Here is a 21980-nt window from a genome sequence, read left to right on the forward strand (position 1 = left end):
GTCTTTTAAGTCCCATTATTGCTTTTTAACACAAAATAGACCTTGCATAGCAGATTTGCCCTTTGCGATACATTGTGAATTAGTTTATTGTGTCAACCTGGCGGATAAACACATGTGGGATTAGTTGAAGGGAGGCGGGATAAATGGTTCGATTAGCCTTGGGTCTCTTGCTTTATGATGGTTGGACTAGGGTGCAGCTGCCTTTGCAGTTCCTTCAGCTGGCAAGGCTCCCTTCCTACAAGTCATCCCTAAGGAGAAGCCACATGGACCTACCCCGATGCAGCCCTGGGTGCTGGAGCAGCTGTGTGGAGACCCCTGCCAGCACTGAGATGCTTACACGCTCAATGATTCAGCTTTCCTCCTGAAGTCAGTGTCATAATGCGTTTTGTAAGATGGAGGAGGACTTTGTGGATTGATGTCGGACATATGGGTTAATGCTAGACTTGTGGACTTGGGCAGCACTGGGTTGGGATGTTTTCTTGATGTGCACGTAACCTATATATAAAACTCTTATTATACATGAGTTGCTGTGGATTTGTTTCTCCAAGTACCCAGACGAACACATATTGTTTGATTTCCTGACTGCTGTTTATATGGGGACTGGACTGTGGATCTGTGTAAAATGATATCCTTGACAATGTTTTTCTTTCGATTTTTCCTCTATTTATTGCTGTATGGCTTACTGACCCAGTTGTGAGGAGTTTTGTTTTCTTTGTGTTGAGGTATAATCCATATTGAAGTCTGTAGTTTTTGCTCCACATCAGCAAATGCTCCAAGTTCTCTTTGCTTTTAGCAAACAAGATGGTGTCATCTGCATATTGCAACTTGTAAATAAGCGCTTCTCCAAGCCTGATGCCACATTCTTTTCCATAAAGTTTCGCCTCTTGGATTATATGCTCAGCATACAGATTGAGTAAATATGATGAAGGATATAACATCTTTCCTGATTTTAAACCACTCATTTGCCCCTACCTGTGCTTGGGCCCATTGCTGCAGCCACTGTGTCAATTCATCTATTTGAGGGCCTTCCTCTGTCTCAACTGTTCCTCTACTTTGCCAAGCATGTCGTCCTTCTCCAGGGACATCAGATCAATGGTGAGGATGGTGACTTAATCTGTTGCACATAGGGTCACTATGGTTTGGAACTAACTCGATGGCACCTCACAAGAGCAACAACAATAGTATCTCCTTGTTCTGTTGGAATGACAGCCAGCTATGGTCACCATCCATGTTCTGGAAGCCCATTCTTCTCTATGTTATCTATAATGTGTTATAATCTACAAGGTCGAATGTCTTTGCATAGTCAACAAAACGCAGGTGAAAATCTTTCTAGTCTTCTCTGTTTATAGCCAAGGTTCATCTGATGTCAGTAACAACTCTTGTTACATGTCCTCTTCTGAATCTGATTTGAATTTACGGAAGTTTCCACTTAATGAACGGTGGTTACCATTTTTGAATTCAGCAAAATTTACCTACATGTAATGTTAATGATACTGTTTGATAAGTTTCCCATTTTGCTTGGTCACCTTTCTTTGGACTGGGCACAAATGAGGAATGCTGGGCGTGAAGCTGACTACTCCTTGGGCAAGGAGGACAGGACCATCATCTCTCCCGGTTGAGGCAGGGCCTTGTGGAAAGGTTCCCCATGGTTGAGGCAAGGCCCCATGGGAAGGGATGTCAGCTCAACAACCCAAGGAGCCGAGGCACTGGATGACCTTGGCCTAAGATAAAGTAGACGCTTCACCTCTTGTTCCCGGCACTGGATGACCTTGGCCTAAGATAAAGTAGACGCTTCACCTCTTGTTCCCTGGGAAACTGCTGAAGCATGAAGTTCTGCTCAAGGTCAGCTATACTCCCAGTTCCTGGATTCATCCTCCCCTTGAGCTTGGGATACAACTCCTTAGGCAGTCTTGCATGCATAATTACATGTGCTGCAGTTGCCGGGCAGTCTTCTCTCTCATTAGGGAAAAAGGCTCCCCCTGGCCTCAGCTTTCTGCATCCTGTCTTGTGTCTTGTCTTCATCTCCCGTTGTTCTCCTCCAGGTGTTCAACAAGATGTGCAGGTTGCGGCAATTGATTGGCCAACTAATTGTCCTCCGAATTTCTTGGCATGGTAATGGCCACCTGTAGCACTGAAAGCATTTCTTGATTGGTGTCACTTAATATTCCATTAATTACTAAAACTTTGGGGTTTTTTTTGCTAATACCTTCAGTGCAACTTGGGTTTCTTTTCTCAATACCATCATCGACTTTTGATAATACACTATCTCTTGAAATAACTTACTTTATACCCAGCATTCTATAGAAAGTGCATCATATTCCTTTGAGAGTCCTCCCAAGGCTCCCCTCAATGCGAGAAGTAACTGTAACTTCTTGAGAAATCACAAGTGGTCAGGAGTTTTTGCTGACACCAGAGATGGATCATAGTGATCCTTGAAAAATATTTGTATATGCAGTTTACTTGTGTAGAAAGCATGTAGCAAAAAAATAGATAAACTTGTTCCTGATGTGCAACCGACAACGCTCATGTATAAAAATCTCTGCCTCTCTCAGACTTTGGTGCAGTTGGTGTTTGCTGACTGTTAGCTTCAGCTATTGCAAATTCAACAGTAAAATTAAGCCTTTTGCTCTTGACCACCTTTGTTGTCTTCATGGTCTCAGTCACACCAGGCTAGGTGCCCGGTGTTTGGTAGCTGGGTAATTCTTTATAGGGTATAACTATGCATTCCTACCTTCTTTTGAAGCTTCCTGCATTGTTCAAAATCCTGCCCACAGAATCCTCCAATATTTCAACTCGAGGCTTGAATTTTTCTTTCAGTTTTTCAGCTTAAGAAATGTTGATTGCTTTCTTTCCTTTTGATTTCCTAACTCTTTGTCTTCAGACCCTGCGATCTACATTTTCACAGGCAATCCAGATGATTTGGATGCACAATAGTCAGTCAGGACTTTTTTATTTTTCTGCACAGGGTCAGGTAATAAGTATTTAGACTTCACAGATCATTTTATCTCTGTTGTATCAAGTCAATATTACAGTTTGAAAGCCACCGTGGGCAGTATGTAAATCAATTGATGTGGATGCATTCCAGCCAGTAAAACTTTATTTACAGAAATATCTGTCCAGTTAGCCACCTGCTCAGTGGTCATAGTTTGCTGACCCCTGCTCTAGACTGTCACCATAAGAGCAGATAATATAAATGAAAATACATTCATAATGGAATCAGATTAATTTAATTTCAAATATCTATTTCCAAGTACTGTGTGATTTAATCACATCTCTAAGCTCTCTGGGTTTTTGTATTTTTAACCTTAAGGTAGAATTAATAATATTTAGCCCAGAGATTTGCTTTTAAGGTTAAATGAGATAAAGCATGTGGCATTATGCCTGCCCAACAGTAGGCTTAGTAGTGAAAATAATAACAATAATAAAACAGCACAACTCATAGCTTGTATTTGGGCATCATGCCTTTGGACTTCCAAAAAAGTGCATCTCATTCATATGTGTAGGATGGAATTGAGAGTATTAAAACAGATACTTGTATATTTGTTTTAGTGGAAAAAGAATAATTTAATTGGCAAAATATTAATACATTTTAGAATAGAATTCTGTGATTATAGATATGATTATTTAAAATAATGGTACCTCCAATGGAATATTTTTAAATAAATAATAATGGTATATACCCTAACTTTCTGAGAATCTTGAAACTTGAATGGAATGCCTCATGTGACCAAATAATGGTCACACACAAAATTCATGCCATTTATAAATCATCATTAACTCAGTGCTTATTTGCTTCATCTAATTTCAGTTTTTAAAATAGTTTTCTAAGGTTTCTAGGAACTCCTTATATTAGAAGCCAAAATAAGAAACTGAAATCAACAGTTGAGATAATTGAGAAAAAGCAAACAACAATCTTTGTACTAGGGAGACAAAAACAAAAGTCTGTAAAATGAGGCCCACATTATAAAACTATAATAATACTTATTCTATTCAATAAGTTTTGAGGGTATCATATATTATAATAAAGAATATTAAAATTATAGTCAAATTTAATTTCCAGAAGAGATTAAGCTTAATTTTTACATACTTTTAGAACTTTTACTTTTTTAAATCAGTTTATTGGGGGCTCATACAACTCTAATCACAATCCATCCATACATCCATTGTGTCAAGCACATTTTTACATTTATTGCCCTCATCATTCTCAAAACATTTGCTTTCTGCTTGAGCCCTTGGTATCTGTCCTCATTTTCCCCCCTCCCTCCCTGCTCTCTCCTCCCTCATGAACCCTTGATAATTTATAAATTATTATTATTTTTCATATCTTACACTGTCTGACATCTCCCTTCACACACTATTCTGTTGTCCGTCCCCTAGGGAGGGGGGTTATATGTAGATTCTTTTAATCAGTTCTCCCTTTCTCCCCCACTCTCCCTACACCCTCCTGGTATTGCCACTGAAGGGATCATCCACCCTGGATTCCCTGTGTTTCCAGTTCCTATCTGTACCAGTGTACGTCCTCTGGTCCAGCCAGATTTGTAAGGTAGAATTGGGATCATGATAGTGGTGGGGTGGGGGAGGAAGCATTCAAGAACTAGAGGAAAGTTGTATGTTTCATCGTTGCTATGTTGCATGTGCATTGTTGCTGCACCCTGACTGGCTCGTCTCCTCCACGAGACCCTTCTGTAAGGGGATGTCTAGTTGCCTACAGATGGGCTTTGGGTCCCCCCCCCAATCTTCACTCCCCCTCATTCACAATGATATGATTTTTTTTGTTATTTGATGCCTGATACCTGATCCCTTCAGCACCTCATGATCACACAGGTGGTGTGTTTCTTCCATGTGGGCTCTGTTACTTCTGAGCTAGATGGCCGCTTGTTTACCTTCAAGCCTTTAAGACTCCAGAATCAGGGGTCCTCAAATTTTTTAAACAGGGGGCCAGTTCACTGTCCTTCAGACTGTTGGAGGGTCGAACTATAGTTTTTTAAAAAAAATATGAACAAATTCCTATGCACACTGGACGAGTTGGCTGCTAAGCAGGACAGGCAGCTATGGCAATAACACTCAGCGGGCCAGATAAATTTCCTCAGTGGGCCACATGTGGCCTGTGGGCCATAGTTTGAGGACCTCTGCTCCAGACGCTATATCTTTTGATAGCTGGGCACCATCAGCTTTCTTCACCACATTTGTTTATGCACACATTTAGAGCTAGTAGAGGTTTGGAGTTTGAAAGTTAAAATAAGACACATTTAAATTATTTTTCTGCTATGTGGAATAGTGAGTTAATGAGGGAAAAGCATTGCAGTATATTGCAGTAGCTCACAATATAAGTTAAGAGTCACACTAGTAATCAGATTCCTATCCTACCAGTTCTTGGCTCTGTGATATTTTTAATTTATCTAACTTCTCTAAATATTAATTTAAGCATTTGTTTAATGAGATTATAAAAATGCAATGTTAATCTCTATAAATTTAAGAAATTAAAGTTTAAGGGATGAAACTTACAATGGTTTTAATGATTGCATATTAGAACACTTACTATTTATTAAAACAATACTTCCTTAACAAATATTAACTATTGTTATTATAATATTAATCAATCATTATTATAATAAATTATATATTCACTCTCCCTCAAGACAATTCTGGAGTTGGCAGACAAATTTAATAGAGGTAGAACATATATGTACAAGATATATTGTCAAGCTTTTGAGTTAGAAAGTGTATATTAACTAATAAGCATATAGATAAGTTTTTATGAGTGTTCCAAAAACATCTATGAAAATAAAATATTAGATTTAATCCTTTTCTGATTGATCCTATTGAGCTTTGATTACATACAGCTAGCTTTCTTCAACAATATTATCTTTATATTTAATCTATATTAAAATTATTGCAATTGACTTTGTAATGTGTTTGACGATTTTATCACTTCACTTGAATTCTTTTTTTCACCTTAGGAACCTTTGAAAGATGATGGAGAATACGTATATTGCCTTCCCAGGAAGAAGCCCAAATGCCCTGACAGTCTATATGATCTTGAGGCAGTCTCTGCTCAAACAGCTCGATGTTGCAAAGAATTTTGGATTATTACTGCTACATTTATTTCAAAAGTAATATGTAATAGAATTTTTTCAAATATTGGTATCATAATAGAAATTATTTTCATTGAAGTTCATTGAACACATTTATCTCTGTGTGTTTAAGGCAAAACTGATCATATTTGCAGTTAATTCAACAATGAGATAAATTTTCTGAAGGTTTAAGGGCCTTCTTAGGAAAAAATTATTAAATAATTGTCTTTCTTGCTTTGAGATTTTTAGGCTTGAGAATACAACTTTTAAGAAACTTTTTCACCTCTCACATTATTAATAGTATCATTTTAAAAGGAAAAATTTAAGCATTTGATGACATAATAAACTTGTAATAATAAAAATATTATCAATAAGGTGATCTCTCTTGGTAGAATTTGTCAGAAACTTTATTGTCAGATGTAGAAATCATCTTATTATGTAGGGTGGATGAGGTAAACATTTCTAGGGAAAAGAAAGGAGAAGATATTGATATTTTTCCTATGAGCATTTTCGTCATGGAATTTTCATATTTTCTAAAAATGTGATATTTTTGGAACTTAATTTTAACAATGGAATGCAACAGCCATGAAGTGGCTACACTGATATCCCATTTGGCATTTAAAAACTAAATTCCTTGCATCAAGGAATTCACTCTCTCTTTCCAAGAATTCTTCTCCCCAATCTGAATGTTAACATTTTTGTGAAATTTCTTCTAGAGGTAAAAATGCCTCTGTATCTTCATGTATACTGTTATTATATACACGCTTTCGCCTTATTTTTCACATAGTAATAATGCAAGTCAGAGGTATTTTCTTCAATGCACATACTGATCCACTTCATGCAGATTTGATAGTGCCTTGGCATACGTAGAATTTAGTTGAGAGGCTAGGAGGACAGAGGTAGTCGGACAAACCTTAAATCAGTGGCTGAACAAAGAACTGTGTTATTATAACTTGTGGTCATTATCAAAGTGCTGTTTACGTAGATGAGGAAACGAAAACATTCTCAAAACTATCTTTTCATTTTATTTTCCACAAACAGGTTACTAAAGTACGTAATAGAGAAGAAACAGAACTCTTACCTGTTATGGAATGGCTAATGGAAAGAAAATGTTACTACTTACTACAGAGTTTCAAGATATTTTTCAGTTTCCGGTGAGATAAAGAAACTTCAATTATTTGTAGATTGGAAAAGCAATTGTCCTGGCAAGATTTATGAGGAAATTGAGTAGTCCACAAAATATTTTTAGAGAACAACAAAAAATGGGTTACCCATTTAAGTATTAAGACTCTTGACTGTTATTATTTTGGATAACATTATTTTTAAAGATACTGTATAGTCAACCAAACTTAAATACAGTACTTTCATTTTTTATTTTCCTTATAAATGTATTGATTGATTAAATGAGTCTGTTATAAACAAGGATTATTATAAATGCTAGGGATACCATATTGATCAAACCAAATAATATCCCTGCTCTAAAAAAAACAATATAATAATAGGTGAGTCAGATAGTAAACAAGCTTACATATGAAGATTAAATATTATGAGGGAAAATAAAACATAGTAAGAGAGATGGCGAAATTTGTTGATTCAAGATCATTTAAATAAATTATCTACTTCTACATGCATTGCATTTCATATCAAAACAATACAAACTTTTAATATTTGTATCTAATTTTATCAATTTTTTGCTTGTTTCTTTGTCTTTTCTTTGTGACCTGGGGATTCAAAGGTAGGTAAATAATTACTTTTAGCATTTAATGTAGTAAATAACTATAAGAACTCCAGAGACTAGTATAAAACACAAGGGCATGGATTTTGTGGCAGAGAAGTTATTCAATTATTGAAAAACTATTGATTATGTACCTATTTTTTCTCACTGGACCACTGAACACTAGAGATAGAATCCTGAAGAAAAGAAAGAGAAGTTTCTCTTCCTATAACATTTGCATCCTAATGGAGGGAGGTAGCTATCAAAATAAGTTTTAAAAAAAGATAAATTCAGATACTGATTCGATAATAAAACAGAAATGGGCATTAGTTATTACTTCAGAAAAGATCGTCCGCAATGTGGTAGAGAACTAAATATTGAAAAGGAGCCAGCCATCTCAAAATCTGAGAGACAACTTCCAGGCTCAGGATTTATCAGGTTTCAATATTCTAAAGCAGGAGAAAACTTAATGCGTGTTCAATGTTAGACAGGATGTTGTCTAGGTCACATGCCACATAGCTGATTTTCAAAACTATGTATGACAGTTTCATCTCTATAAAAACCCTCGTGAGGTTCCTGTCTGTCGGTGTGCTTTACTCTGGTGGCTCGCATGTTGCTCTGAGGATGGGAGCTATGTCACTGGGACTTCACATACAAGCAGAGTCACCGATGATAAACAGATTTTAGTGGAGCTTCCAGGCTATGAAGAAGAAACAGGTGGTCCATTTATTTCTCAGGAAGGAGCCACTGAAAGCTTTATGAATGACAGCAGACCACTGCCGGCGTGCTCAAAGATGAGCCACAGCAGCGGGGGGAATTTAAACGTGACTGGAGAGAAGTTTCCTTCTTGAAGTACCATCAGCTTTAATGATAGGGGAAGAAGAGTAGTTTTATGGTCTTTATTTAGTCTTGGGCATGATGCAACACAGAAACAGCTGCAAACATCCATTAATAATTGGAGTGTGGAAAGTCCGCATGGACATCTAGGAAAATTGAGTCATCAAAAAGGAAAGGGAACACACGGAGACATAGATCCTAGTAATTACTGAGCCGAAACGTACTAGAATTGGCCATTTTGAGTTGGACAATCGTGTGATTTCCTATGCCAGAATGACAAATTCAAGAGCAATGGCAGTGAATTCATCTTCAAAAAGTATGCCTCAAGATCTCTCTCAAAGTACAATGCTGTATGTGATGACGTAATAGCTATGTTCCAACAAGGAAGATCAGTTAATGCAACTATTGTTCATATTTATGCACCAACCACCATTTCCATGATGAAGCAACTGAAGAATTCTACCCACCTCTTCATTCTGAAATTGATCAAACATGCAAGTTAGGTGCCTTGACAATTATTGGTGATTAAACTGTGAAAGCTGGAAAGAGAAAAGGTCAGTAGCTGGAAAATACGGCCTTGGGGACAACCACAGCAAAGTGCTGAATGTTGCATGAGAGAATTTTTCAAGAGCAACAACTTTTCCATTGAAAATACATGTTTTTCAGCAACATAAACAATGACACACAGGAATCGATTTGACTACATCTGTAAGATCTGGGAGTCTAGTGGGTTGTGTTTTGGGCTGCTAACTGAAAGGGCAGCAGTTCAATACCACGAGCCTCTCCACAGACAAACGTAGAGGCATTGTCCACTCTTTAAGATGAAAAGCTAAACATGACAGGGGTGAGCAATTAATGATATTCATTCATCATCCAATAGCTGTAAAATGATTTCCTGTACAAGCAGCTTTTTTGGAAATCATTTTATTGGGGGCTCATACAACTCTTAACACAATCCATCCATCCATCCATCCATCCATCCATCCATCCATCCCTCCATCCATCCATGGTGTCAAGTACATTTGTACATTTGTTGCCCTCATCATTCTCAAAATATTTGCTTTCTACTTGAGCCCTTGGTATCAGCTCCTCATTTTTCTCCTCCCTCCCCGCTCTCTCCTCCCACATGAACCCTTCATAATTTATAAATTATTATTTTGTTATATCTTGCACTGTCCAATGTCTCCATTCACCCACTTTTCTGTTGTCAGTCCCCCAGAGAGGAGGTTAGATGTAGAATCCTTGTAATCGGTTCTCCTTTTATACCCCACTTTCCCTCCACCCTCCCGGTATCGCCACTCTTACTACTGGTCCTAAAGGGACCATGTGTCCTGGATTCCCTGTGTTTCCGGTTCCTATCTATACCAGTGTCCATGCTCTGGTCCAGCCGGCTTTGTCAGGTAGATGGTTTTGCTTGTGAACATTGTAGGTCTGTCCTTGTGCAATCACACCACGCTTTTCCCCCTTGGCTTTGAAACTGCATAAAACAGAAAGAAATTTAAGAGCACAACTTTTGCTTGTCACTGCACATCAATATAAAGAAGTTTATTTAACTTATTGAAACATTTATTGCCAAACTATGCTTTTTGTTGGTGGTGTTAATGTTGTTCATATTTATCGGGATAACAAATCCATATAATATATTCTTTTATGTTAAACTAAGACCTTCATATCAATCTTAAAATTTTGCAACGTCTTTTTTTCTCCTTGCACCCACATTTTTCATGTTATTCTTCAATGACATTTTGAAACTTTAAAAATGTTTTAATGAAAATTTAATTTTAAAATGCTAAGAATTGTTGGATAAATATTTTTGAAATCTTTCCCCTTTGTGTGTTGGACTGCACATTGAGTTTCTTTCTCTTAAGGCCTTTTCACAACTAGGACTGAGGATGTATGTAAGAGTTCTGTGGCAGTACAGAAGAAAAACAATTTCTAATAGAGAAAAAAGAGAGAGAAGCCATTTCACTTCTACATACCTATCTAAACACACACACACACACACACACACACACACACACACACAAGATGTAGTCTTGGAAACCCTGAGGTAGTTCTAGCCTATGCAGTGGGAACCTAAGTCACGGTGAGTCAGAACAGACACACTGGCAGTCAGCAATGGGAGAAAGAGATGACTGTGAGGGTGGCGCAGACCTGAGCAGAGTTTCCTTCTGTTGTGCAGACAGTAGCTATGAGTTGGAACTTGATAGGATCTAAGACCAACAAGGATGCCTGTGCAAATAAGGACATCCTGGGGTTTTCTTGGAACTGCTTCAATATCGCAAGGCCTCTTCCCATTTTCTTGGATTCAAATGAACCAACGTCAACCCTAAAACGGGTTGTTCTGTTTCCCTTTGGTCAACTATGACTGAGCAATCATTCACCTCTCCCCACCAAATGGTGCCAGCTAGGTAAGGAATCTAATGTGCCCCAAAATAATCACGTCTCAGTATTTATGTAAAGGGAGTTGTCTTCCCTAAAATGGAAATGGTTCTGAGGGAGCATTGCATATGGCACTCGAAAAAACAAACTCAATGTCATTGAATCAATTGATGCACAGCCACCCTAGAGGACAAGGTAGAGCTGCCCCACTAGGTTTCTGAGAATGTAATGGAAAACTCCCTCTTCCTCCTGGAGAGCCACTGGTGGCTTCAAACTGCGGAACGTGCAGCAGATGGACCTTGACTGGTGTAAAATACCGATCTAGAGAAGCTGAGAGAGATTCATAGCGACAGCTGACTATGCCGATTTCAGGTGTATGAAAGTTTTAGATGATGCATGCTCACCAGGGAAATTGTTCAACTCCTTTTGTAGTAAATTCTCAAGTGCATTTCTTGATGTAGTCTTTGAATTTTTAAAATCACAAATGCTTCTGTATTTTTGAGATTATATCACAATGATATTAATTCTTTAATTAGCACTAGGCAAATATTTCATGTCAATGTACCTTTTCATTAGCTCTTAAACTGAGGTGTGTGTTTTTTACTTGTAATTGTGAATTAAGTGGAAGTTTACATTTCAAAAAATTAAATTTGTATTCAACAACTTAAAAGACTACGTGTCGACACCCCCCCCCTTGTCCTACCCCCTTTTGATTTCTCCTCTCCTTCATATTCAATACTATCATCGCCTTTACTCAAGTTACTCAATCTACGCTCTAGTCTCTGAGCCTCTTCCCCTCCTATCCCTGTTAATCATCAGGGCTGTTTCTTTTGCCATGAAACAATCTTTATCTTACTTTTTCACTTTTATAATAACTTTCATATAACACGTATCTATTTGTTATTGACTAATTTTACTCAGTGTAATGTCCTCCAAATCCATCCATATCATGAGGTGTTTCAAAGTTTCATTGTTACTTTTTAGTGCTAGAATAATATTCCATTGTGTGTGCACACCAACTTTTTTTTAATCCATTCTTCCACTTAAGAGCATTTAGGTTGTTTCTACCTTCTTGTTATTGTGCCTAGTGCAGCAATGAAAAGGGCTGTGCATGTCTATTCACGTCACAGCTCTGACTCCTTTAGGGCATATACCAAGTAAAAGACTGCGTCTCGGTTGTTTGAGAAGCGCTGTCCCACTTTCCATAGTGGATGCATAATTTTACAGTCCCACCAGCAATCTCTGCAGCATCTCCAGCATTTGGGCTATTTTGTTTGGTTTTGTTTGTTTTGAATTCTACCCTCAAAATAGGTTTTCGGTGGCATCTCATTGTTTTATCTGCATCTCTCAGATGCCCAGTGATCATGAGCATTTCTGCATGTTTGCTGGCTGCCTGGATGTCTTATTTGGTAAACGGTGTGCTCATGTCCTCTGCCCATTTTAATTGGATGACTCCCCCTTTTTGGTTGAGGTGTTACAGTATTCTACACGTTTTAGAGATTATCCCCTTGTCTGTGGTGCCATTGCCATCCCCCCACCCCCCAATTCTGAGGGTTTTCTTTTCACTCTTTGGATGAAGTCTTTTGATGCACAGAAGTGTCTTATTTTTAGAATCTTTGGGTGAGTATGTTTTTTGTTATGTTTGGTAGTGTGTTCATGCACTGTATTAGGGCCCTTAAATTTGCCTCTATTTTCTCATTGATAATCTTGGCAGTATTCACTAACTTCCTGCCACTGAGTCCATGCCAACACATAGCAACCCTATAGGACAGGGTAAAACTGATCTCTTGAGCTTCTGAGGCTGTGACTGTTTACGGGAGTAAAAAGCCCAGTTTTTCTCCCATGAAGTGCCTGATGGTTTTGAACCCTTGACCTTATGAATCAAAACCCAACACATAACCACTATGCCACCATGGCTCCTTATGGAGAGTAGTATTAGAGTATTACTGGTAGTACTAGGATTTACATGTAGGTCTGTAATCCATCTCGAGTTCTTTAATTGTATATGGGGTGAGATGTGGGTCCTGTTTCATTCTTCTACAAATGGAAATCAAATTTTGCCAGAAACATTTGTTGAAGAGACTCTCTTCCCCTAGTTAATGTATGAAAATAAATCTGCAACCTTCTCAAAATGAGTTTCTTTGGACAATTATAGTACATAATTGTATTCATTTCAACCTGTGAGAACTGGAACTCAATGGAATTGCCTCCTTTTTTCCAAGTCTTGCAAATTTTCCACTGTGGTAAGGTTCAGTTTTACCACTTTTTCTACTGTTATTTTTAGTGGAAAATATTTGAGTCTTTAGGTTTCTGTCCTAGACAAGTTCCAGCTTTTTCCGATTTTTTTTGTACTATAAAAGGAAAATAATGTATTTTATACTTATTGGAATGTCACAGCTAAGTGAACTATGTAACTATCAGAGTTATAGTGACTTTTATTTATTTTTATTAACATTTATATTTTGCTTTATATGCGGTTGAGTGTGGGAGAAAATTTATTTATATTTTTAGTACTTACTTTTAGAATATGAATGAAAACATTCTAGAGAAGTTTCTAATATTACTAAGCCTTTACTAAATATATTCTGTATTAAAATATTATTAAAATCTAAAATAAGAAATGTCTTTTTCTTTTCAGAGTTAATAAAATATTTGTTATCTGGAAAATGAATGTTAAAAGAATTAAGACCGAGAAGAGCAGGTAGGTCTTGCTATATACTATCTGAAAAAAATTTTTCAAAGCCATATTTTGAAAATGTAGGATATAGCACATATGAATTTAATTCAGTAATTGGAAATTCACATTTAATTGTCTTTATATTAAATTTGCCCATCCTAATTTTTAAAAGGTAATTAAACACTTAATATATTTCCATTACCACTCTGTGACTTGAAGAAATCTGTGTTAAGAAGTACCTTGATTATTTAACTTATATACTTGATCTAACTTTCAGTTCCAAAAAGAAGAATGATGAAATCATCCAAGATGTATGCCAGTTAATTCTATTTCTAGAGTTGCTGACTTTTTATTTTATTGGGGGCTTTTACAACTCTCGTCACAATCCATACATCAATTGTACCAGACATATTTGTACATATATTGCCATGGTTCTTTTCTAGACATTTACTTTCTATTGAGCCTTGGGATCAGCTCTCCTTTTCTTCCCCCGCCCCTACTCTCGCGACCCCTTGATAGATTATAGATTGTTGTTATTTTCATATGCCGCAATGACCAGTCTCCCTCCCCCTCTGGTTTCTGTTGTTCTTCCCCCTAGAGGGGTGTGTGTAGCTAAGTTCCATTCATTGTGATTAGTGCCCCCGTCCTCCCCTTCTCTCCCCCACCCCCTACCCTTTTGGTATCGCTATTCCCATTCCTGTTTCTAGTTTCTGTGTGTCACGAGCTTTATTTCTTGTCTATCCCTGTGTACATGTTCCGGCCCGGTCCAGAGTGGGAAGCAGCGCTGGGGTCATGATAGTGGGGGGTGAGGAAGCCTCAAGAAACTAGAGGTACATTGAGTGATCCATTGGTGCCCTACTGCACACTGATTGACTCATCCCTTCCCTGAGACCCCTCTGTGGGGGGATCTTCCATTGTCTACAAATGGACTTTGGGTCTCTGCTCTGGCCTCCCTATTTCTCAACAATGCATTTTTGTTTGTTTTTGTTATGAATCTTCTGATGCCTTTTACTCGGGCCCGATGACACCTCATGCTTGCACCAGCTGGTGTGCTTCTTCTATGTGGGCTTGTTGCTTCACTGTTGGATGGCCACTTGTTTAACTTCAAGCCTTTAAGACCCCAGATGCTATATGCCAGGTACCATCACTTTCTACACCACGTTTGCTTATGCACCCATTTTGCCTTCAGTGATTGTGTCGGGGGGGTAGGAGAGTAGGGGGATCAGTGAGCATCACAGAATGCCAGTGTGTTAGACCAAAGTGTTCTTGTATTGTGGGAGGTTATGAGCTGAGGCCCAAGGCCCGCCTGCAACCTCAGTATATTGCCTTATAAATATATGTACATAGGCCAATACTTCTATTTTTATGGATTTTTGTATTTATATAAGTACACACCTCTGTCTATAGCTTTGCTTCCTCGAGCCTTCCTCTGTTTTCATTTGCCTCCTCCTGTCCCACCATCATAGTCCCCCTTCTTCCACCTCGTAGTACTTCCTCTCAACTAGATTGGTGTTGCTCTAATATCCACAGGATCTCTACAACCTCCTAGCTGTTGGTTTTAATCCCCTAGTTGTTTCCTTATCTATGGTGTTGTGTGCTCACCACACCCTACCCCCTACCACCTTCTCCCCTCAAGACCCTTCGGGGTCCATTGGCCCCATTGCTTTCTCCCCGAGCTTCCTTCCCATTACTGTTTTATATAAGTAAGCAAACCAGCAGTGTACTGGGCCAAACGATAGAAAAACAAAAGCTTGTAAAAAGGAAAGAACAAGGTGAGAATAAGAAAGAAATAAGGAAAAAAGAAAACATACAATAGTCCCATGTCTGTCCGCTGGCCCTATGAATCTCTTCCCCCCAGTCCTGGAGAAGTTATGGAGCTGTCTAAGTCTGAAGTCTATTTTTGAAGCTCTTTTGGGGATTTGTGGGTTGGCTTTTCTCTATTACTGATCTGTTTTGCTCCTTTCTTGATCTGTTCCGTTGCGGAGAATTCAGGCCACACTACCTCTCTGTGGTGTGTCCCCATTATTGTCCTCTGCTGCAGTACTCTCCAGTGAGGGGGCAACATGTATTGAGTTGTTGGAAGTCCTTCAGTCCTCTCTGTGCCTTAGCAGCTCCGTACAGGGACATCATCCTCCAGGCTTGGTGTGCCAACATGGAGACTAAGTCGACTGTCCGTTTCTCTTTTTCCTTCTTGGTTTGCTTCCATGTGGGCAAGGTAAGTCAGCTCCTTTTGCCCACCGGAAGGAGGTTTAGGATTGTTGTCTGTCACACATACTTCTAGGGTCAGGTGAGACTGGCTCTGGTTGGGGCCATCCCTGTAGCCCAGTCTTTTCATTCGGTCCTCCATGTAGTTACTCCTGGTTCGGTGAGCTTTGGTGGGGTCTGTATGCACACGCCCAATTCTGTGGGCACATAACCAATCCTCTCCCCGTGGGTGGATTAGTGCCTTGCTCCCCCCATTCCAACATCTCAGTTTCTCCCCCGACCCACCACACCCATCGTTTCTCCCTCCTCCTTCCCCCCTTTCCTCTTCTTTACGTTGGATTCACATGTACCTCCTAGGGTTTGGTCTGACCTCCTCTCGGCTGCTGTGTCTCCACCCGTATGTTGTGAGATAGGTGTCTTTTCTTCTATTCCTGCTGTGCTGATTATACTTGCCTCAGGGGAATCATGTTATAATTGTCCTCTTGTGATTGGCTGACCTCACTTAGCATAATTTCCTCCAGCTTTTCCCATGAAATGACGTGTTTCCTGTGATCGTCTGTGCTTCTTAGTGATGTGTAGTACTCCTTTGTGTATGTGCCAGGGTTTACTAATCCACTCATCTATCAATGGAAATTTAGGTTGTTTCCAAATCTCTGCAACTGTGAATTGTACCAAAATAAACATTGGGGCACAGTTGATGACTGGTTGTGTTTGATTTCTTACCTCTTCTGGGTGTATGCCTAGTTGAGGGATAGCTGAGTCATAAGGTAGATTGATTTCTACTTTCTTTAAATAGCACCAGATTGCTTTCCACAGTGGCTGTACATATCTACACGACTGTGGGAAACAGAAAGATTTCTCCCAAGTCATCTCCCCCAAATATGTTACAGTCAGGACACTGCTTGTAGTTAATGGTAAATGATTGTCAAGTTACTTCCCTGAAGGCATTCAGTTGCCAGACTACTGTCTGGTGCCACCACAGGTAGGCTCAGCTCTCTGCTGTTAAGGACAATGGGCTACTTCTCCCTAAAGACGTGTGACCATTAGTTTTGTTCCTGTAGGTGGGGTTTGCACTCTACTGATAATGGTTTCTATGGTGGGCCAGAGAACAAGTCAAAACGGCTCAGTGACATCCAAAGTTAGACTGCCATCCTGAATCTAGGATGCACCCATCTTGTCACATGGATACCCCAATCCCTCCTCTTCGTATTGAGTGTCTACCCCTAGATCACCCTCCTCCCCTTACTGTATTACCTATAGCATAACCCTTTCCTATGACATATGTCCTCACCTGTAATTAGGGGGCTTGCACATCCCCAGAGAATATTAAAGTCTTGGTTAGCAATAAATATCTCTCTCCATGTGGACCAACAAGTAAGGCAGAGGTGAGCATGCTACCATGAAATGTGTCTGACTCCATTATTTCAATCTCTCTTCTATCTCCCATGCTCTCCATGACTTTACTCTAGTCTTTACTTATCATTGCTGTGCAATTGCAACTACCGGACCCGTGATAATGTGTTAGGGAGGGTACCCTGACACAAGACCACCAGCAGCGGAGGAGAGTTTCTATTTCGCCATATCCCCTCCAACATTTGTTGCTCTCTGATTTTCTGATTTGGGTTCGCCTCAAGGGTGTTAAATGGTATCTCATGGTTGTTTTAATTTGCATTTCTCTTATGGTTAATGATTGGGAGAATTTTCTCATGTGTATATTGGCTATGTGGGTCTTCTCCCCAGTGAAATTTCCTTTCAGTTCTTTTGCCCACTTCTTTACAGGGTTATCTGGTTTGTTGTTTTTTTTTTTTTTTTTGCAGGCCAGAAGAGTATTATAGATTTTAGTAATAAGCCCTAGGCTGGTGTGTCATTGCTAAAAATTCTCTCCCAGTCTGTTGGTTGCCTTGTTACCCTCTAGCTGAAGTCTTTGGACACGCACAGATGTTTTATTTTTATTAAATTCCACTTGTCAATTTCCAGTTAACCTGTGTGTGATCACTTCCCTATTGCAGTGAGCCTATGTATTCCGTGGGCCAATGATCTTAGGTTAGTCCCAATTCCTTTATTGATGGTTTGGAGTTTTACTTCTAGGTCTGTGATTCACCTTGAGTTTGTTCTTGTGCATGGGGTGGGGTAAGCATATTGTTTCATTTTCTACATGTGGATTTGCATTGTTTCTAGAACCATTTGTTAAAGAGGGCATCTGCCTCCCACTGGATGCTTTTTGAGCCCTTATCAAAGATCAGTTATCTACATACTAATAGTTTTATTTCTGGGTTTTCTGTTCATTTCCATTGGTCTGAGTATCTGTCATTATACCAGTACCACACTCTTTTGACCACTGTGGCTGTGTAGTAGGTGTTAAAATCAGGTAAAGTGAGCCCTCTGAGTTTGTCCTTCTTCTTTAGGATGTGTCTGTTAATTCTGGCCTACCCTCTCCATATGAAATTGGTGGTCACTTTTTCCAATTCTTTGAAGAAGGTTGTTGGTATTTGTATCAGAATAGCGTGAAACTGATAAAGTGTTTGGGGTAAGATTGACATCTTTACTATGTTAAGTCTCCCAATCCATGAGCATGGGATGTTCTCCCGTTTGTGGAGGTAACTTTTGGTTTCCTATAGTAGGGCCTTGTAGATTTCCTTCTATAGATCTTTAGTTGGGGGGGGGGGGTTAAATATATTCCTAGTTATTTCACTTTGTTCTTGGCTATTGTGAAAGTACTGCCTTCTTGATCTCCTCTTCTATGATCCTGTCCAATGTATACAGAGATACTTCTGTTTGTTGATCTTGTGTCCTGTCATTCTTCCACAATCCTCTATTGCTGTAAGGCCTCCCATTGTGGAACTTTGGGGATTTTCAATGTACAGAATCATGTCATCTGCAAATAACGATAGTTTCACTCCTGCTTCTCTCAGTCGGATGCCTTTAACGTCCTTCCACTGCCTTATGTTGTTAGCTAGGACCTCCAGTACAATGTTGAATATAAATGGGGACAAGGAGCATCCTTGTCTGGTCCCCTTTTTCAGTGGGATTGTTTCCATCTTTTCTCCAATGACTATGATGGTGGCTGTTGGCTTTTTGTAGATAACTTGTATTAGTTTAAGAAATTTTCCTTCCATTCCTATCTTCATGAGTGTCTTAATTCGGAATGGGTGTTGGATGTTGTCAAATCCTTGTCTGTGTCTATCAATATTATCATGTAGTTCTTATATATTTTCCTTATCAATGAGGTGTATATTACTGATGGATTTTCAGATGCTGAAGTTTAACAGTTAAACCATACCTGCATTCTTGGGATGAATCCTACCTGATCATGGTGCATGATATGGTTTATATTCTTTTGTATTCTATTGGCCAATATTTTGTTAAGGATTTTTGCATCTATGTTCATTAAAGATATCGGTCTATAGTTCTCTATTCCTGTGGGATCCTTGCCCTGTTTGGGTATCAAAGTAATTCTGGCCTTGTAGAATGAGTTTGGGAGTTTGCCATTCTTTTCTATGCTCTGGAATAATTTGTGGAGGATCAGTGTCAGTTCTTCCCCGAGTGCTTGGTAGAATTCCCCTGTGAAGCCGTCTGGTCCGGGGGCTTTATTTGTTGGTAGCTTCTTGACAATCATACCTATTTCTTCTTTCACTATGGGTTTGTTGTGGTTCTTGAGCTGTGTCTAAAATAATCTAAGGAGGGATTTTTTTCCAAGTATTTATCTATGTCTTCCATGTTTTTGAAATCAGTACAATACAGTCCTTCATAGTACTTTGTTATTATCCTTTTCATCTCATTGGGGTCTATTGTGATGTCCCCCTGTTTCATCCCTCATCCTGGCTATTGATGTTTGTTCCTTTCTTTCCTAGGTTAGTTTCACCAGTGGTCTGTCAATTCTGTTGATCCTTTCATAGAACTGTCTTTTCCCTGCATTAATCTTTGCATCATTCTTTTGTCTTCCAACTGGTTTAACTCTGCCCTGATTTTTATTATTTCTTTTTCTATTTGAGGAGTTGTTCTGTTGACTGTTCTAATTGCTGGAGATTTGGGGATAACATATCAGTCATAGCCTGTCTTCTTTTTTTCATGTATGCATTTATTGATATCAAGCTATCTCTGATAACTACTTTCACAGTATCCTGTAGGTTTGGGTATGTTGTATTCTCATACACATTAGTTTCTAGAAACTTACTTACCTCCTCTCTAATCTGGGACAGTACCCATTCATGTTTCAGAAGATGGTTGTTCATCCTCCAATTATTTTCCCTTGCTTTTCTGGTTGTCCTTTTATTAATTGCCAGCTTTATGACCTGGTGAACCGAGATTGGGATTGCCACCCTCCTTTTTTTTAAGTTGCTGTTTGCCTGGCATACTTTCTGCCAGCCTTTTATTCTTAGTTTATTTTTGTATTGTGCTTAAGATGTGTCTCTTGCAGGCAACAGATTGTTGGGTTATGTTTTTGAGCCAGTCTTCTAGCATTTTTCTTTTAATGTATGAATTGAAAGCCATTGGAATTCAGAGTTATCACAATATGTGGATGCCTTTTGTTTTGGGTTTTTCCTATCTCCCTTCATATCAGTGTGCTGTGTTTGTTTGGGGGGCTTCATTCTTGTCTTCTTTTCCCTCTAAGGTTATGTTTTCTTGGTAATTGCTGTCTACACATTGGCTTCTGGATGAAGTTGGGCTATATGGTGATCTCCTGCTTGTGCTTGGTGAATGTTGGTCCTCTGACCATAGTGAGTCAGCCAGTATCTTCCACAGGGTTGGATTTCTCCCAATCTATCTTAATGTATAATTTGGCATGTTAGCGGATTCTTGGGAAAGCATTTTTTCTTTCAGCTTTTGGAAGATATTACTCCAGTCTCTCTCCCTCTTCACGGTTTCTGCTGATAGGTCTGAGCATATTCTTACCTGAACACCCTTGTATGTGACTGTCTTCCTTTCCCTTGCTGCTCTTAAAATTCTCCAATTTTCCTCAAGGTTGGATATCTTCACTATTACATACCTTGGTGAGTTCTTCTTGGGGTTTAGTCTTGTTTGGTGTCCTCTCTGCTTTCTGTATGAATGTTTGATTCTCATAAATTAAGGTGGGAAAGTTTGCTTCCAGGAAGTCCCTTGCTATTTTATCTGTTGGTTTATTCGTAGTGTCCTGATCCAGTAGGCCAACTGTTCGAATATTGTTCTTCTTCATAGCACCTATCATTGATCTCAGGTTATCTTCTGTCTCTTTTATTATCTTATTTAACTGTCTCTCTCTTTGCTGAAGTCTGACTGATTGTCTTCGAGATTACTGATATGATTCTCTGTCTCCTCTAGTCTAATCGTACATTCTATGATCTTGTGTGTAGCTTCTGCTACCTCATCCATTAGCACCTGTATTTCCCTTTGGTGCGTGGACTACATCCCCTCTATCATGAAGGTTATCCCTCAATTGAGGGCTTCATCTCCTCACTGCATTCTTATTCTGTATAGCTTCCCTCAACGCCTATATTACTCCAAGCAGCCTTCTGAAGACTTCTTTTTGTGGCATATTTGGGTCTGATTCTTCTATGAGCTTCATGAACATTGCTGTTGTGTTTTGTCTCTGTTTTTTTTTTTATTGTTGTTGAGAGCGATTCAGTTTGCTGCTGCTTCCTTGACCCCTTTGTGGAGGTCGACGCCATGTTTTTTGAAGACCAGGAGGCCCTGAGCTCTTTCTCGGTGTTACTGATAAGGATGTTTTTGGTGACTGCCTATGGTCGACTATGGAGCTGGGTCAGACTGTCATCTAGGCAGGGTTCCACAGTGATTCAGTGGTCAACAGTAGTGAGGAGTTTCAGTGACCAGAGTGGGGCTGGAGCCTATATGTGTAGCCCTGGGCTTCTTTGGACTGGGCTGTCAAACCATGATTAGCAGTATTTTTTCTTATTTAATTTTTTAATGAAAAAAAACCCAACCTAATAGAAGGCAAAGGTAGGGGAGGCCTCACTGCCACGGAGGGGGTACTGATAGAAGGTAAAAACAACCCCACTTATTATGTGGGTTTCTGGGGAGCCCTCCACAGGGTGGAGGTGCCAGGCAATTGGTGGGGGGCAGCTGGAGCATTGTGCTGGCATGGGACATGCTGCTG

General features: G+C 39.2%; 1 protein-coding gene across 1 annotated transcript in view; it reads left to right on the forward strand.

The window, feature by feature from the left end:
- The window catches only part of DNAH14 (dynein axonemal heavy chain 14), a 419312-nt gene that overhangs the window by 11484 nt on the left and 385848 nt on the right, over window positions 1-21980 (forward strand). The window contains exons 4-6 of the mRNA XM_075542667.1: window positions 5961-6144; window positions 7138-7228; window positions 13646-13708. Of these exons, the coding sequence (XP_075398782.1) occupies window positions 5961-6144; window positions 7138-7228; window positions 13646-13708 (338 nt within the window). The remainder of the gene's footprint in view (window positions 1-5960; window positions 6145-7137; window positions 7229-13645; window positions 13709-21980) is intronic.

Source organism: Tenrec ecaudatus, chromosome 1, assembly GCF_050624435.1.
Source record: "Tenrec ecaudatus isolate mTenEca1 chromosome 1, mTenEca1.hap1, whole genome shotgun sequence".
Classification (NCBI taxonomy): Eukaryota; Metazoa; Chordata; class Mammalia; order Afrosoricida; family Tenrecidae; genus Tenrec; species Tenrec ecaudatus.